Source organism: Oncorhynchus gorbuscha, linkage group LG15 (genome assembly GCF_021184085.1).
Source record: "Oncorhynchus gorbuscha isolate QuinsamMale2020 ecotype Even-year linkage group LG15, OgorEven_v1.0, whole genome shotgun sequence".
Taxonomy (NCBI): domain Eukaryota; kingdom Metazoa; phylum Chordata; class Actinopteri; order Salmoniformes; family Salmonidae; genus Oncorhynchus; species Oncorhynchus gorbuscha.
Window position 1 is genome coordinate 50472003 of NC_060187.1, and position 17302 is coordinate 50489304.

At 44.0% G+C, this 17302-nt stretch overlaps 1 protein-coding gene across 3 annotated transcripts in view; it reads left to right on the plus strand.

Moving 5' to 3' along the window:
* Positions 1-17302, plus strand: part of LOC123997459 (run domain Beclin-1-interacting and cysteine-rich domain-containing protein-like) — a 28544-nt gene that overhangs the window by 8121 nt on the left and 3121 nt on the right. The window contains exons 4-20 of one of the 3 annotated variants that reach the window (XM_046301720.1): positions 5223-5382; positions 5756-5862; positions 6209-6440; positions 7582-8019; positions 8378-8425; positions 9283-9381; positions 9569-9684; positions 10056-10245; positions 10378-10482; positions 12881-12955; positions 14654-14714; positions 15603-15735; positions 15862-16007; positions 16144-16208; positions 16339-16577; positions 16764-16825; positions 17038-17191. In XM_046301720.1, coding sequence (XP_046157676.1) covers positions 5223-5382; positions 5756-5862; positions 6209-6440; positions 7582-8019; positions 8378-8425; positions 9283-9381; positions 9569-9684; positions 10056-10245; positions 10378-10482; positions 12881-12955; positions 14654-14714; positions 15603-15735; positions 15862-16007; positions 16144-16208; positions 16339-16577; positions 16764-16825; positions 17038-17191 — 2430 coding nt within the window. The remainder of the gene's footprint in view (positions 1-5222; positions 5383-5755; positions 5863-6208; positions 6441-7581; positions 8020-8377; positions 8426-9282; positions 9382-9568; positions 9685-10055; positions 10246-10377; positions 10483-12880; positions 12956-14653; positions 14715-15602; positions 15736-15861; positions 16008-16143; positions 16209-16338; positions 16578-16763; positions 16826-17037; positions 17192-17302) is intronic. The other 2 variants (XM_046301722.1, XM_046301721.1) reach the window with 2 other exon arrangements.

Here is a 17302-nt window from a genome sequence, read left to right on the forward strand (position 1 = left end):
CTATGGACTATACATACTACTCTAATGTCCATAACACCTTCTCCCGTATAGATTACATTTTTATCCCAAAGAGTTTCATATATTCAGCCACTTGTTCAATCGGACCCATAGCACTTTCAGATCACGCCTTCGTCCACCTCCGCTTTGACCTCTGCAAAAACATCCCGAGGTCAAAGAGCTGGAAATTCAACACCTCCATGCTATCAAATGACGAGTTCCATACATTGGTAACTACATGGATAGACAACTACACACAAGACAATAAAGATTCTCCTGTTTCTCCGGCCACAATGTGGGACGCTGCTAAAGCCACACTAAGAGGTCATCTAATTGCATATGCTTCCTCTAAGAAAAAAGCAATGGAAGCACACAGGCTAGATCTTGAGAGGGAGCTGGAATGCTGTGAAAAAAATACATAAACAATCCCTAGACAGCACCTCCTGGAGTCATCTTAAAGCAGCCAAAGCCAAACTGAATTTGGACTACACTCGGGAGATTAAAAAAAAAGTTTTCTTTACTAAACAGAAATACCATGAGTATAGCAATAGGCCCAGTAGACTGCTTGCTTACCAATTAAAAAAGGAGCAGTCAGAGCGTACAATCATGGCTATCCGAACAGCAGAGGATGAGGTCACATATGACCCAAAAAAGATCAATTTAACTTTTCATGATTTTTACTGCAAACTATATACCTCTGAGAGAAAACACACGGAGGCAGAACTCCACTCTTTCCTAGAGGGAATCTCGCTACCTAAACTATCAGACCGACCAGGAAGATCTCAACTCCCCCTTCACTACTGAGGAGATCCTGGAGGCAATTACCTCCATGCCACCTAATAAGTCCCCAGGCCCAGATGGATTCCCCAGAGAGTTCTACAAAGCTTTTTGGCCCCAGCTCAGCCCTATCTTCATGCCAATGCTGGAGGATTTTTGCAAAAATGGAGTTCTCCCAGACTCAATGCACACAGCTCGCATTACAGTGTTGCTAAAAAAGGACAAGGACCCCCTATCCTGCTCGTCCTTCCGGCCCATAAGCTTGTTGTATAAAATAATTACCAAATTGCTCGCCAAAAGACTAAACACTCTTCTTCCCAAAATAATAAAAGCGGACCAAACTGGATTTATTAGAGACAGATACTCTTCTGATAACATTCGCCGTCTTTTTGATATTATTGATCAAGTAAACGCACAAAAGACTCCTGTCCTGCTGGCTTCACTGGATGCTGAGAAGGCGTTTGACAGGATGGAGTGGAGCTTTCTGTTTTCAGTCTTAGAAAAGTTCAATATGGGCCCAAATATTATTAAATGGATAAAATCACTATACTCTCATCCAAATGCCATGGTGACTACTAATGGACTGAACTCTGACAGATTCCCTCTGGAACGGGGCACAAGACAAGGGTGCTCGCTGTCCCCGCTGCTCTACTTGTTGGGGGCGGAGCCTCTGGCAGAGCTGATAAGGAGCAATCCAAGTATTATGGGTGTTTCTGCAGGTGGCCTGCAGTACAAGATTTCGCTTTACGCAGATGATGTCTTGCTCTACATATCCAACCCTGAGAAATCCCTCCCTCTCATTTTAGACGTGAATGCACCAATTTGTAAGTCGCTCTGGATAAGAGCGTCTGCTAAATGACTTAAATGTAATGTAAATGTAGACACAATTGCTCAGTATGGCAAGTTTTCAGGTTATAAGATCAATTTTAACAAATCCACTGTCTGCCCTCTCAATATTACACTCACCAGCTCTATGAAGACACTTTGTACTTTCCAATGGACAACACAGGGGTTTCAATACCTGGGGATCTTCATAACACCAGATCTGAATAGCCTTTTTAAGGAAAATTATCTTCCACTCCTGGATCGAATCAAGAATGATCTCCAAACCTGGATCTCCCTCCCAATTAGCTTAGTAGGAAGAATTAATGTAATCCGTATGAACGTCCTCCCTAGACTGAACTACTTATTTCAGATGCTCCCATGCTATCTCCCAGTTTCCTTCTTCAAAACAACTAACCAAAGCATCACCAAATGTATATGGGGCAATTAAAAACCTATTATCAAGTTTTCCACTTTATCAAAACCTGAATCTAAAGGTGGTCTTGCCCTTCCCTCCCTTCAATTGTACTACTGGTCTGCCCAAATCCGCAACATGCTAACATGGATCACAAACAGACAAGAGTCAACGTGGATTCAGATAGAAGCCCAATCCTGTGGTTCATTGCCCTTAAGCTCAATTATATTCATTATTATATTATATTCATTAATAACTAGCGTGGAGGGACTGTAAGAAATACCTGGGCATTTCCTCCCAAATATGTTCTCACTCGCCTATAGCAGGCAACCCAGACTTGCCAAAAGCCCTGAGGGATGCCAACTTTAATATTTGGCATACTCTAGGAATCAGGACCTTTTCAGACCTATTTCATCAGAAAACCACTACACTGAAATCCTTTCAAGAGCTCTGCAGTGAATTCGATGTGCCAAGATCCCATTTAAAAAAAATATATCTTCAAATTAGACATGTAATTTCCTCATTTATACCTCCAAGAGGAGGTTTAGAACTCAGTTGAATGAAGTTGAAACCCTTCTTGTCACAGCACAATCCATTAAAGGCAAAATATCTTACATCTATAGACTCCTTTCTGAGAAAGGAAGCTCCTCCTTTACTCCTTTGAAAATAATCTGGGAAAAGGACCTTGGTCTGACTATCAGTGATGAGTTATGGGCGGAGGTTTGCGACAGGGTATACTGCTCCTCTACCAGTGTAAAAATGAAAGAATCAAATTACAAATTTTTGTACAAATTTTATTATACTCTTTTGAGACTCCATAGAATGAAAACAGATATGTCTCCTAACTGTAAAAGATGTACTTCTGAAAGTGGAACCTATATGCATGTATTTTGGAGCTGTAGGGAGATCTGTACATACTGCTGCACAGAAAATTCTAGAGGTACAGTTTGATATGACCCCGTGTATCTATCTTCTTAATGCCCAGCAGGACTTTGTTCTTGATCCTGACAGAGAAAATTTGCTTATGACTATTACATACTTTGTTAAGAAATGTATTCTTCTATTGTGGGCCTCTAATACCCCCCCTACATTTAAAATGTGGATTGACCAGATTGTTGACTTTCTTCCTCTTGAAAAGCTCACTTATGACCTCCACAAGAGACAGCCCAAGTTTGATAGACTCTGGTCTCCACTAATTCAACTATATTTCAAACTGGACAGAGTGAACGGGGTGACTAGGGAAATACGCAGATACATGTTGTGTAAGGTACTGTAAAACCTAAAAACGAATTATTGGCCCATCGTCTCAGCGAATGCTTGAAATAGCTGATAAGAACCTTGATAGTGCTGCTGCAAGTGTTATGTTTTTTTTTTGTGTGTTTTTTTATTTATGTAGCTTTTGAGTATGTATGTATGTATGTATGTATGTATGTATGTATGTATGTATGTATGTATGTATGTATGTATGTATGTATGTATGTATGTATGTATGTATGTATGTACCAAGGATAATATATAGATTAAGAAAAATAAATGCTTTTATTTGACTATCATTCATTTTAATTGTATTTTAATTTTTTCAAATGTATTCTTTTTTGACTATTTTTTTAAAAGCCTGTCACATCTGAATGTGGAATGTGTTTTGTTAGTTGTTAGATTGAAAAACAAGAAAACTTAATAAAACTTTAAATTAAAAAAAAAAAAAAAAATCATAGATGACCAGCAGGGTCAAATAGTAATCAGTGGTTATAGAGGGCACAACAGGTCAGCACCTCAAGAGTAAATGTTAGTTGGCTTTTCATAGCCGAGCATTCAGAGGTCAAGACAGCAGGTGCAGAGCAGCAGCACGACCAGGTGGACTGGGGACAGCCAGGAGTCATCAGGCCAGGTAGTCCTGAGGCATGGTCCTCGGGCTCCGGTCCTCCGGATGGGTGCATACTTAAAGTCACACAGGACACCAGCTTTAGCAAATCTAGCCCCGCGGCACATAGACTATTGCTCTAGTCGAAAGTAGGACACTATGAGGGGTTGCGGTAACGCAGGATTCTGTGTTTTTCACACAGATTAAAAAATGCATAAGAAATATCTTGCTGTAGATCTAAAATGCTTGTTATTGTAATTTCTGCTTTTCATCAGACAAATGTTGTGCTTCAGGTGCCCTTCTCCACTCAGCAGACAGCACTTTGACTGATGTGTAGCTATTTTTCTCCAGTGCTTTTCACAGTTGTAGTCAGCTAGCTTTTCTCTGGTAAAATTCAATATTAACTTGAAGCAAAACATTAGGAAATGTAGCTGGCTACATTCTTTATATGATAAACATTTAGAAAATATAATGGCCATCATTTAGCAAAAAATACCTTGTCTTTTCATTGTAAGCTCATTTGGCTGCCAGCCAAATAGCATTGAAAGCAAAGCTATTTTCTGCCGAATGGGTATTTATGCCTAATGTATTTACTGTGAAAGGAAACTATAGTTGCACGCCCCTGATCACTATTGAAAAATGATTGACTTTCAATATAAAGCACAGGTGAAATTATTTCAATGCCGATTTTGGAAGGTCTGTGTTATGAAAATGCAGCTTTATGAACACTAACGCAACCCCTTACTATATAGGGAATAGGGTGCCATTTGGGACACAGACATTGTTGTATCTATATAGTTGTGACAACAATACAATTATTAGCCATTGTGTAACCTAATGATAAGTAGTGGTTCTAAGTTGATGCTAAACCTGATCTTAATGGTAGGCTGGCCCACAGTTGACAATGAGTTGAAAAGAGGCAAGGATAAGTTTTAGTGAATGAATAAGCACAACTTTTGCACTCTTACCAGGGTTGTGCCTCATCAACACCCTTCTCACATGCTATGGTGGTGAAACCCAAATGTCCTTTAACCTTTTAGCCCTTGACCTCTTTCCCGTCTTGTTGATGTGCTAATGTTTTTTGTGCAATCTGCTGGATCTTCAGAAAACTCTCTTGATGATCTCAGCTACCCCCTGTTACATTATCACAGAATGTACAAACAGATCTGGGTGGGTCCAGCCAGCCAGCTAGCCAGCCACAGGTTCACCTGTTTATATAGTGGTCATCTCTCTCACCATATCTTTTCTCTTTCTGTATTTTTCCTCACCCTTCCCCCTCCACTCTCTCTTTCTCTCCCTCTACCCTCACTTCTCTCCTTCCTCGCTCCATCCCCTTTCTGGGCCCTGTAGTTCAGTAAGCTGGAGCCCGTGCTAAACAAGGGTGTACAGAGTGTTGGGGAAGGCTACAAGGCCGAGCGCTGGCTATTGCACAGCCTTCAGGTCCATCTGCTCTCCGCCCAGCTCAAACCCCTGCTCAAACACCAGGAACACACCCGCAAGTACTACAACGGTAAGGCTGCGCGTGAGTGTGTGTGCCCCGGCCAAACCAAGACAACTGTAGTTAAGTTTGTGGACTTGATGAAGGAATTAGGGCTGGCACGGTAATTGTAGGATCATGTAACTGTCGATTCTGGATGAAAATAAAATCCTCTTCATAACCGTTTCAATTTTTTTTTTTGCTATTCAAACGAAAACAAAACGTCATCCAGAATTCCATGACCATCATAGCCCTAGAATGAATCAATGGGCCTGTGATATCGATTGGACTGTGTCTGTGGTATTGCTTTGTCCTATTGACCTTATCTTGACTTTCTCCCTTTCTCGGTCAGTTGCTCTCTCTGTCTCACGCCTCTCCCCCTTCTCTCTTTTTCCCTGTCTCTCAGAGGATGCTTTTCTCCTAAAAGAGCCCCATGTGACGGCCATGTTTCAGTATCTGGAGGCCGTGGAGCAGAACAACCCCCGTTTGCTGGCACTCGTTGACACTGTCAAGGTGGGCACCTCGCAAACGCACGCACACACACACACACCAATCATACTCTCTCTCTGTCTGTACATCTTGGTGCCTTATTAAGTTCCTGTCCCTGATATCCACTTAAGCATTAGTGGAGGACCTCTCTCTCCCTCCATCTCTCTATTTGTCTTCTCTTTTCTGATACAGCTCAACCATGCCTTACACAAATTGTCTCTTCCCATGTTTTTTTTTCTTTCCCCTTGTTTTTACTATACCTAATTGCCTTTGCCTGTATTGATCTCTTACCATTTATCTTACTGTACCTCTCTTTCACACTCTAATTTGTCTCTAATCCTTCCCCTTTGTTTTTCTCCTTCTTTCTCAGCTGTCCACTCTGAAGGGCCCTCCGTGTGTGGGAGGCCTGTTGAAGAGCCAGAGTCTGTGTGAGCTGCCTGGGGCCGGGGGAAGCTGGAGGGCCGGGCTGGGCAAGAGCCAGGGGCCCTCCAGGGAAGAGCTCAACCACAGGCTCACCACCTCCCAGTGCTCCCTCTCCCACCGAGACAGAGGACACACACTGAACAGCATAAACACAGGGGTCATCTCAGAGAGGAACTCAGGTGAGGAGGGAGAGAGAGAGAGAGAGAGAGAGAGAGAGAGAGAGAGAGAGAGAGAGAGAGAGAGAGAGAGAGAGAGAGAGAGAGAGAGAGAGAGAGAGAGAGAGAGAGAGAGAGAGAGAGAGAGAGAGAGAGAGAGAGAGAGAGAGAGAGAGAGAGAGAGAGAGAGAGAGAGAGAGAGAGAGAGAGAGAGAGAGAGAGCACACAGTCAGTAATAACACAGGGGCCATCTCAGAGGGTAACTCTGCTCAGGTGAGGAAATAGGGAGCTGAAGAAGGTTAGCGAATGGAGGGAGGAAGAAGGTGAGGGATGGGTATGAGGGTGGGAAAGAGAAAGTGGTACCCAACACTGACACCACTACGGTCAGCCACATTAGAGAGCAACACAGGTGAGGATTGAGGGATAGGAGGGATTTGGTTAGGGAGTGAGAACATGGGATGAAGAGCAACACCAACAAAGATCAGGAGATATGGAGGAAAGCAGATGGATTGAGTGTAAGGAAGGTAGACGGGAAAGAAAGAAGGGGAGTAATAAATTAAAAACCGATTAAAGCAGGGAATAAAGTATAGGTGGATGACCTGTAGGGTAGAATTTCAGAGGGAGGATAGAGGGATGGAGTGGTAGGTTCTGAGAAGGAGAGGAACAGCATTGTGAATGGAGGTTAGGTAGGACATGTGCCTCCTGTTATTGCATTATCATTTCAGAAGGTCAAGGTCCACAATAAGTCACAATAGCTGAATTCACTAAAGTGCTTGTGACCGCTGTGAGCCTACACAGGCCTGATTTGTAAATGGAGATATGGTTTTATTGGCGATTCACTAAAACTCCTATCTGCCTCATCTCTCATTTGGTGTGTCTGATGGAAACATTCATAAGGTTGAAGATGGATATGGGAAGTATAGAAGTGACACTAAGAATTATTTCTGCTCTGTTATTTTACAGTTCTAGTTGAAAGTCTCAGAAAATGTCAGCCACCTTATATAAGCTGCTTCCCTTGATGCCTAAATTCCCTAGTATTTGCTTTTAAGGTCACTGAGTCTACACGAACTTGATTGTGTAAGGAGATGCGAGTTGAATAAAGCATTGATGAAGTTTCTTCAAAAAGCAGTCTGACTGAAACTCTCTTCTTGTTCCCCCTCTACAGACTCCATTCCTTCAGCCAGCGCCCCGGGGGCCCCTTGGGGGTACGTGTCAGGGTCCGGGGGGGAGGACGAGAGGGGTGTGACTCCTCCCCGCCCCTCGGCAGCTGTCCCCCACATCGCCCTGACCGAGCCCGCCTCCCCAGGCCCTGCCCACTCAGACACCCTAGACTCTGGCGAGGGCGACGACGGCCCAGAATACCTGGCCATTGGTAACCTGGTGCAACGCTGCAATCGCCGTGACTCCCAGAGCTCCACCCCCATCAGCGAGCCCAACAGTAAGCCCAGCGGGGGTGGCTCATCAGGTGGCGAGGTTCCGGTCCCGCCTCCCGTGCCGCGAAGGTCATCCTTCTCGGAGGGACAGAGGGGGCAGGGTCGCGGGGGCAGCAGGGGGCACATCCGCTCGATGTCTGACATGGTGATCAACCACAAACATAGACATGGTGAGTGTGCGTGTGCGTGTGTGTGTGCTTGTTTGTTTGTTTTTTGTTTGTTTGTTTGTTTGCGTGTGTGTGTAGCAGGTGAGAGGCTAGGGTATGTTTGCTGAGCATGAGTGCAAACCAATACGTGTATGTTTCTTTGTGAATTTTTATTTCAAATAAGTAATTGAAGGTTAATGGCTGCAAGACTAGTGTTTGTATAAGAGTGTGTGTATGCAGCAGGTTAGCGCCTGGGAGAGAGTGTGTTGGTGCTATGTGGTGTGAACCACATCCAGCACATTTGTCATTTACCACAGTGCTTTTTCCTTTTCCTCTATTTTCTCACTGCTGACCTCCTCTCTCTGTCTCTGTCTGCGTGAAGGAGGGGGCCACAGGAAAATCACCATTATAATAGAGGACCCTGTAGCAGGTTGGCAGTGCAGTTCTTCTGTGCTCCGTTTCTTCCCCTCTCATCCCCCTTTTCCTGCATGATAATTCCCCTCTTCCCCTTCTCTTATCTCTGGCCTTGCTTTTGGTTCCTCATTTGTGCTGTTTGTTTTTGGTTGTTGTTTGGTTGATTTTAGGTCGAACCAAGGTCACTCTAGACCCTAGGTCTTTGATTAATGTTTGGCTGGTTTTAGGTGAAACCAAAATCAAGACTGTAGGCCAAAACAGCTTGCCAGGTTCATTCATTGTGTTGGATAAGGTTTGAATACACGCTACTTTCATTACATTGTGATGTTTTAATGTTGTTGTTTTTTGGTCTTTCATTGATTTTTACTATTCTTTTTTTTTCATTTTTTTTTTTCAAATGTTACCTTCCATCTGTTTTTTTTCTATGGTCAGTATATAACTTCAATTTATTAGTTGCTTATGTGGTGAGAATCACTGTCAGCAGTCATAAGCGCGTATCATCACAATATTCACATTGGATTTGCAGTTGGAAAGGAGACTGTTTTAGTACTTCATATTTGATCTATTTTTTAAATATTTTTACCCTGATGTCATTTACCTAGCTGATAACAAAACATTGATGTGTTCGTTGATACATTTACTTTCGATACATCCTTTGTGGGCGTCTGACTGAGCATATCTCAAAATTGATATTTAAAGATGAAATTTCAAGCTACTACGACACTGTTCAGTCTGTTTCTGCTGTCGCCAACTTTAGCACAAATGTTGAATACAGAAAACATCTGGTAACCAGGCTAGTTGGCCCTGATCTGACACTGATCTTCCTTCATTTTTGTGGTCAATCTAACATCAGCTATGTGTTCTGTTTGTCAGAATCGTTGGTTGGAGTAGACTGCTGTGTCAAGGCCTACAGCCCCTTCTCCCCTGTCATAAGTGATGTCAGCACACCCAGCTCCCTCTATATGGAGTCAAGTGAGTACACTGGTTAAAGATGACTACCTAGCTGGCAAAATACATGTAATTGTCAATGTCCATCACCTTACCTAAGGTATATTTTCCTGTGACACCAATACTAATCAACATACAGTGTTTGAGGCTTGTCTTTGCTGAAAATGTGTGGGTGTGTGTGTCTCTGCATGTGTGTATTGTCTCTCTGCAGATGGCTCCCAGTACAGCAGTGTTCCAGACGGCATGTTCCGGAAGCCGTCAGAGGGCCAGAGCCTCATCAGCTACCTATCGGAGCAGGACTTTGGAAGCTGTGCTGACCTGGAGAAGGTGAGCCTGGGGGAGGGTTCATAATCCCACATCATCTGACCCCTGACCTTTGAGAGATTAGAATTGGAATGTCTAAACGTTCCAATTCTCCCGAAGTCTGCACTCGTGCACTTTTCCCCACACATTTTAAAGCATTGGATTTGTGTACCATAATTTCTTACCCCAGAACTTGCCTTTTAAAGGAAATGTATGAGTGCACACTAAGGACAGAAAGTTAGAGAATAGGGAGAGTTATGACCTAATTGGATGGGTATCATTTAGGAGACCCTTACACTCACCTCTCCAACTGTGTTAAATCAATCATTACTTAATTTTGAAAGTGTTACAGCAAGGCCTCACTCTCCCCCGCCCATCTGCGTGTCTCATTCCAGGAGAATGCCCACTTCAGCATCTCTGAGTCTCTAATTGCTGCCATTGAGCTGATGAAGTGCAACCTGCGGAGGCGGCGGGAGGAGGAGGAGGATGGCGACGACAGCGACTCAGAGATCCAGCAGTTAAAACAGAAGATCCGCCTGCGCAGGCTGCAGATCCGACGCACCTGCCTGCCGCCCTCACAGCACTGTAAGAGCTTACGCATGGCCGGACATACACATGCAAGGATGCATGCACACACAAACACACAACAACTCCCAACTTAGTCCCCATGTTGTAATTTTGCTGCTATTGATTTTAATCATGTCTCCCTTCCTCCAGTGTTTCACTCCACAGACAGCGGAGGCTCCTGCAGAAGCTCCCAGGATTCCTTTCACATGTCCGACTCAGGCTCTGCCGAGGAGGTGGAGGAGTGTGAGCTGAAAGGTAGAGAGAGGGAACCTTAGGAAGGATTGTGGACTTGGATGGAAGGGTTTATATTATATACACATCATGCAAGCTTTGTGTGCCATAAGTTCACAACCTCATTGTCATGTCCCACATATCATTCATCCACCCATCATGGCTGGAAACAGCTCCCACTATTAATGGTATTCATTAACATTGCTCTCTGGACTGTTGAGGCAAGGTAGCTAGGTCTTTGGTAAATGTGTGTGTGTGTTTGTTTGCCTGTGTGTTCTAAAAGTAGCCTTCATGCGTGTGTGTGTGTGACTACTTCCTCCTGTTTATGTGTGGGTATACACAGTACTACTGTGTGTAGTCATAGTGCATTTGGAACCCTTGACTTTTTCTACATTTTGTTACGTTTCCAGCCTTATTCTGAAATTGAGAACATTTAAAAAAAATATATATAATAATAATATCCATCTACACACTACCCCGTAGAGACAAAGCAAATACAGGTTTCTATAAATTTTTGCAAATGTATTAAAAATATTTACTAAACTTTTTTTTACTTAAGTATTCATACTCTTTGCTATGAGTCTCAAAATTGAGCTCTGTTGTATCCTGTTTCCATTGATCATCCTTGAGATGTTTCCACAACTTGATTGGAGTCCACTTGTGGGAAATTCAATTGATTAGACATGATTTGGAAAGACACAGACCCATCTATATAAGGTCCCACAGTTGGCAGTGCATGTCAGAGCAAAAACCAAGCCATGAGGTCGAAGGAATTGTAGAGCTCCGGGACAGGATTGTGTCGAGGCACAGATCTGGGGAAGGGTACCAAAAAAATGTCTGCAGCATTGAAGAACCGCAAGAACACAGTGGCCTCCATCATTCTTAAATGGAAGACGTTTGGAACCACCAAGACCAAACTGAGCAATCGGGGTAGATTCTCTGGTCTGATGAAACCAAGATTGAATTCTTTGGCCTGATTACCAAGCGTCACATCTGGAGGAGACCTGGCACCATCCCTACGTTGAAGCATGGTGGTGGTGGCATCATGCTGTGGGGATGTTTTTCAGAGGCAGGGACTGGAAGGCTAGTCAGGATCGAGCGAAAGCTGAACGGAGCAAAGTACAGAGAGATCTTTGATGAAACCTGCTCCAGAGCGCTCAGGACCTCAGACCAGGACAAAGGTTCACCATCCAACAGGACAATAGCAAAGCACATAGCAAAGACAATGCAGGAGTGGCTTCAGCACAAGTCTCTGAATGTCCTCGAGTACACCAGCCAAAGCCTGGACTTGAAACCGATCGAACATCTCTGGTGAGACCTGAAAATAGCTGTGCAGCGACGCAAAAGTTTGTAGTGACTCAAGACTTAAGGCTGGAATCGCTGCCAAAGGTGCTTCAGGCCCCAATTAAAATTGACTGGGCTGTTGTGGAGCGGGTCGAGAGTTTCATGTTCCTTGGAGTCCACAACGCCTACAAACTATCATGGTCTAAACATACCAAGACAGTTGTGAAGAGGGCATGACAAAACCTTTTCCCCCTCAGGAGACTGAAAAGATTTGGCCATGGGCCCCCAGATCCTCAAAAGGTTCTCAGCTGCACCATTGAGAGCATCCTGACCGGTTGCATCACTGCCTGGTATGGCAACTGCTCGGCATCTGACCGTAAGGCGCTTACAGAGGGTAGTGCGAACGGCCCAGTACATCACTGGGGCCAAGCTTCCTGCCATCCAGGACCGGTGTCAGAGGAAAGGCCATAAAATTGTCAGACACTCCAGTCAACAAAGTCATAGACTATTTTCTCTGCTACCGCACAGCAAGTGGTGCCAGAGCGCCAAGTCTAGGACCAAAAGGCTCCTCAACAGCTTCTACCCCCAAGCCATTAGACTCCTGAACAATTCATAACCCCCCCCCTTGTACACTGCTGCTACTCGCTGTTTGTTTGTTATCTATGAATATTCACTCAACTAGCCTATACCCCTCCATACTGACTCGGTGCCCCCTCGTTATTCTTATTGTGTTACTTTTTATTATTACTTTTTATTTTAGCCTACTTGGTAAATATTTTCTTCTTGAACAGCGCTGTTGGTTAAGGACTTTAAGCATTTCACATTAAAGTCTACGCCTATTGTATTTGGCGCATGTGGCAAATAAAGTTTGATTTGATTCAACAAAATACTGGTAAAGGGTCTGAATACTTATGTAAATGTGACATTTGCAAACATTTCTAAAAACGTGTTTTTGCTAAGTCATTATGGGGTATTGTGTGTAGGTTGATGAGGAACAAAAACAATTTAATCAATTTTAGAGGCTGTAAGGCTGTAACGTAACAAAATGTAGAAAAAGTCCAGGGTTGTGAATACTTTCCAAATGCACTGTATATGTGGTGGTGTGGGGCCAGTGCTGAGTGTAGTCTCTGTCTCTCAGATGGCTGTGAGGGCCAGTCCCTGATGGCGGTGTCAAGAAGCGGCCTCTCCCTGTCGCTCGCCTCCCTCTTCTCAGGTATCTGATCTAGTGTGGGGGGACAAGGGACAGGGCTAGCAGGGCACGAGAACTACAGATGTGGAAGGCTGGACAAATGTAGCTGGATTCCATGGCTCTTTTTCAATGAATCTTTCTTCGATTCCTCCCGTCCTATTCTCAACTGTATTGAAGGAGGAGGTTCAAGGTCTCTCCCCTCTGACCTTCTCAATGTGTTTTGAGGTGGCGTGGAGAGAGGAAGCGAGGAATTATGTGAAGATGAATTGAGGAAGAACTCTTACCTAAACAATTATTTCCCCTTACTCTCTGCCTTTGTGATTTGATGTTCACTGTTAGCATCATATGGACTCTACCTTTTCCTTTGAGCTTTCAGTTTAATTTGGTATCATTTCTACCAGAATTCTGCCCATTGTACAAGAGGGAAAACGTTTTCAGTTTGGAATCCAGCTAGTTGCTGGCCTGGCTTGTGTGCTTTATGGTGCCTTTGCTGCTCCAGAGTTAGGGAGACCGGCGATGAATGTGAGTGTATGGTTTGATGGGGGTTAGGGTCTTCAGTAGACTAGTACATTTGTGGTCAGCAGTGTATAGCTACTGCTGCTATTGGGCATTAATTCATCCATCCATCCATCCATTGATTCACACGACAATTAATTTAGGCTTTATTTGTGCATGAGATGGCATCACTGATATGTTAGTACTCAACACGATCTCACTGCTTTTGAGTTCCCCCTAAAAACAGGAACTACTTAATATGAATTCCACCTTGCCAATTTGCCTATTTCTAGCATGCTGCAGTGGTAGCAAATAAATAGTCTGGCTTGCATTAAAAGAAACATCAGATATTACATGTGTGAGACAAGACTTAACGGCTTAATGGACTGTGAACAAAATGACTCCCACAGTCTTATTATATATAAGTATAGCTGTTAATAAGATGATAATTAATTTGTGTGTGTGTGTGTGATGCTGCTGGGTAGTATGCTTTCATAAGAAAAAGGATACTTGCTGATTATGTCATTTGTTGCAGCCTAACATTCTAATCTAGCATCCCTTTGGCATATCGTTGTTTTGAATCTTGCCAAAAGGGCTTTGGATTTGCATCGACTGCACAAATCCACATATGAACATATTCTGAAATGGACAAAAAAATAGTTTTAGACTGAACCCCTGGACTATATTGGTCAGAAACTGGGTTGTGGATTTGGGATTGGGTCATTGTCTGCTGGCCCTCCTGTCAATGACATATATTGAATATGCTAGTTCTTTCATCCCCTAGCCTAGTGATCCATAATACTCTAGTTTCCATGAGATTTTCCAGAGGCTTATAGCTCTTTATCAGATTCATGTTCTTTGAAATCCCTCGTGTTTTCAACTAGCCAAGGCTTTCTGACTCCAATGTCCCGAAATATTCTGCCCAAAATCTCTCACCAGCAGCACACTAATGACTCCTTTTAAAAGTCCCTATGTGAACTCTCTACCACACATGTAATGTCTGATGCTTTTGTGCCTTCTATAGGACATGTCATATCTAGGACAAATTAGTTTTCTCCTGAAACACCACCTTCAAATTTTAGCTGTAAATGTTTTTATTTGTGATTGTCTGAATGTGATGCCTGCCTTTAGAACCAAATTATGCTAGGTAGTGTGATTGATGTGCTTTAAAGGAACTGAGCCTAATCTCTCGCTCTCTCGCTCTCTCTCTCATATATATATATACAGATGCAGACATAAAGCGCAGTGTGACGTCCAGTGGCCGCTCGTTCCTCACCTCAGAGTCGATGTAACAACTGCTCCCCCCCACACACTCACACTCTAGCCTTGTAGATGTAGGCCCAATCCCAACTTGACCCTATGCCCTAGACCCTTTGTCCTAGGCACTTGAGATTTGATAGGTTTAGGCAATTTTGTAACAGCACCAACTTGCCCTCTGATAGGATAACATCTCCACAAGTGTATAGGGCATAGTGTCTAGAGATGGATTTGGCCATTGTCTGCTGACCTGCCTGTCCATGTTAATGACATAGGTCATATGTTAGTTCTTTCATCCCCCGAGCCAAGTGATCCATAATAGCCTAGTTTCCACAAATTTTCCAAAGACCTTATAGCTCTTTACCAGGTTTATGATCCTCAAAACCTCATGTTTTCAACTAGCCAAGGTTTTCTGACTCCAACATCCCATATTTTTCCACCTGAAATCTATCGCCAATATTGAATATTTTGACATTGATTGCATGTGTGAATCTCCTGCATCTCACCTTGGCCACACCCTTTCTCCTATTGGCCCAATGAAGAATGGTAGTCCGTGGAGTGGGCCGGACGATAGACAGAATGTTTAGGTTTCGATCAAGCCCATATCAAGCACAGAGGTAACTGTAGAAAAAGAAAAGGCATGGTAGTTAGATAACGGTAGTTAAAATTAGGCTATTGATTGCAGTAGTTGAAATGAAGCTATTGTTCACGGTAGGCTACTTGGAAATTATGCTGTCATTTGCGGTAGTTGAAATTAGTCTGTTCGCGGTAGTTGAAAATAAAAGGCTATTCTTTGTGGTAGTTGAAATTAGACAATTGTTTGATAGTGTGGCTATAATTTGCACTATTGGAAATGATATGTTGTTCACAGAAATGTGTTTGGTATATGCTTCTTCACACTTCCTACTCCCTCTCTCAGCTCTCCGTCGTTCCTCCAGTCTAACTCGGCTGAGTCGGTGGCCATGGGGCTGCTCAGGCAGTTTGAGGGCATGCAGCTCCCCGCAGCCTCGGAGCTCGACTGGCTGGTCCAAGAGCAAGACGCTCCGCAGAAGGTACTCTCACACAGACACACAAGCATGCAGACGCATACATGCATTTATAAACACATACATACAATATCCCCCACACATACACCTACACTCACACAAACTGACCTGTATTCTCCCTCTACCCTTCAGCTCCTGCCCATCCCGGACTCCCTGCCCATCTCTCCTGATGACGGGGAGCATGCTGACATCTACAAGCTGAGGATCCGGGTGCGAGGGAACCTAGAGTGGGCCCCGCCCCGCCCCCAGATAATCTTCAACATCCACCCCACGCCCAAGTGAGTCCTTAACACACGGACTTCTCTCCCCCTTCTTGTTTGCCTCTCCCCCTTTTTGTTTGCTTGTCTGTCACTCTAACCTTCCTATGTCTGTCTGTCTCTAACCATCCTCTCTCCCCCTTTTTCGCTCTATTAGGAGGAAAATAGTTGTGGCGAAGCAGAACTACCGCTGTGCAGGCTGCGGGACTCGCATAGACCCAGGTACAAACCACATTGACCCCCCCCTTTCCAAAACACAACCACATATGTTATCCTCAACCCACTGTGGTCATTTTGTGTCAAGCCTCACCCCCCTGCCTCACTGTTACCACTACTCCCCTTCACCGGACAGACTACATTAAGCGAATGCGCTACTGCGAGTACCTGGGCCGCTACTTCTGCCAGTGTTGCCACGAGAACGCACAGGCGGTGGTGCCGGGCCACGTGTTGAGGAAGTGGGACTTCAGCAAGTACTACATCAGCAACTTCGCCCGGGACCTGCTGGGCAAGATCGCCGGAGACCCCCTGTTCAACCCCAACGACATCAACAGTGGCCTCTACAAGAAGAACAAAGCCCTGGAGACTGTCCGGGTGAGAGGACTGGACTCTAGCCTGGTTTAGTTTAGTCTAGTTTGATGCTTAGTTTATGCTTATCTTTGGCAGTATTTTATTTAGCTTTAGTTTAGCCTACTCATACAAGAAATAACATTTGTTCTGGTTATTGGTTGTGGTTTGAAATGTGTCCTATAAACCAGGTGCATTTGTACTATTCTTCAGGTTTTGAGGGTCCAACTATTCCACATGAAAAACCTATTCAAGACATGCCGCCTAGCTAAAGAGTAAGTTGTGTGCATGCATGCGTGTGCCGCCTCCTGCAATGAATTGTATTGTCGGTATGAGATTCCCTTTCTTTTACATGTGTTACATTCCTCCTAAAGTATTCTTCCCATAATGAACTGTGTTATTGCAATGAGACAACAGTCTGCACTGTCAGGTAAAGTATTGCTGGTAGGAATTCCCCTCATGTGTGTCTTTGCGTTTGACCCCATAGCGTGCTGGACCATTTTGACAGTCTCCCAGGTCACCTGACTGAGGACCTACACCTGTTCTCCCTCAACGACCTCAGTGCTGTGCGCAACGGAGTGCTGCCCACCCGGCTTCGAGAGCTGCTGAAATTGGGTTCTGCGCACGTGACTGGCTGTGTGGTTAGAATCTGTTGAATTATCCTGAACTATATACTCTTCCTGTTGTCTCTAGTTCACTCTCAATTAATTATATTAACGGCTTGCTAACTATAGATTTTCCTGTAATAGAGA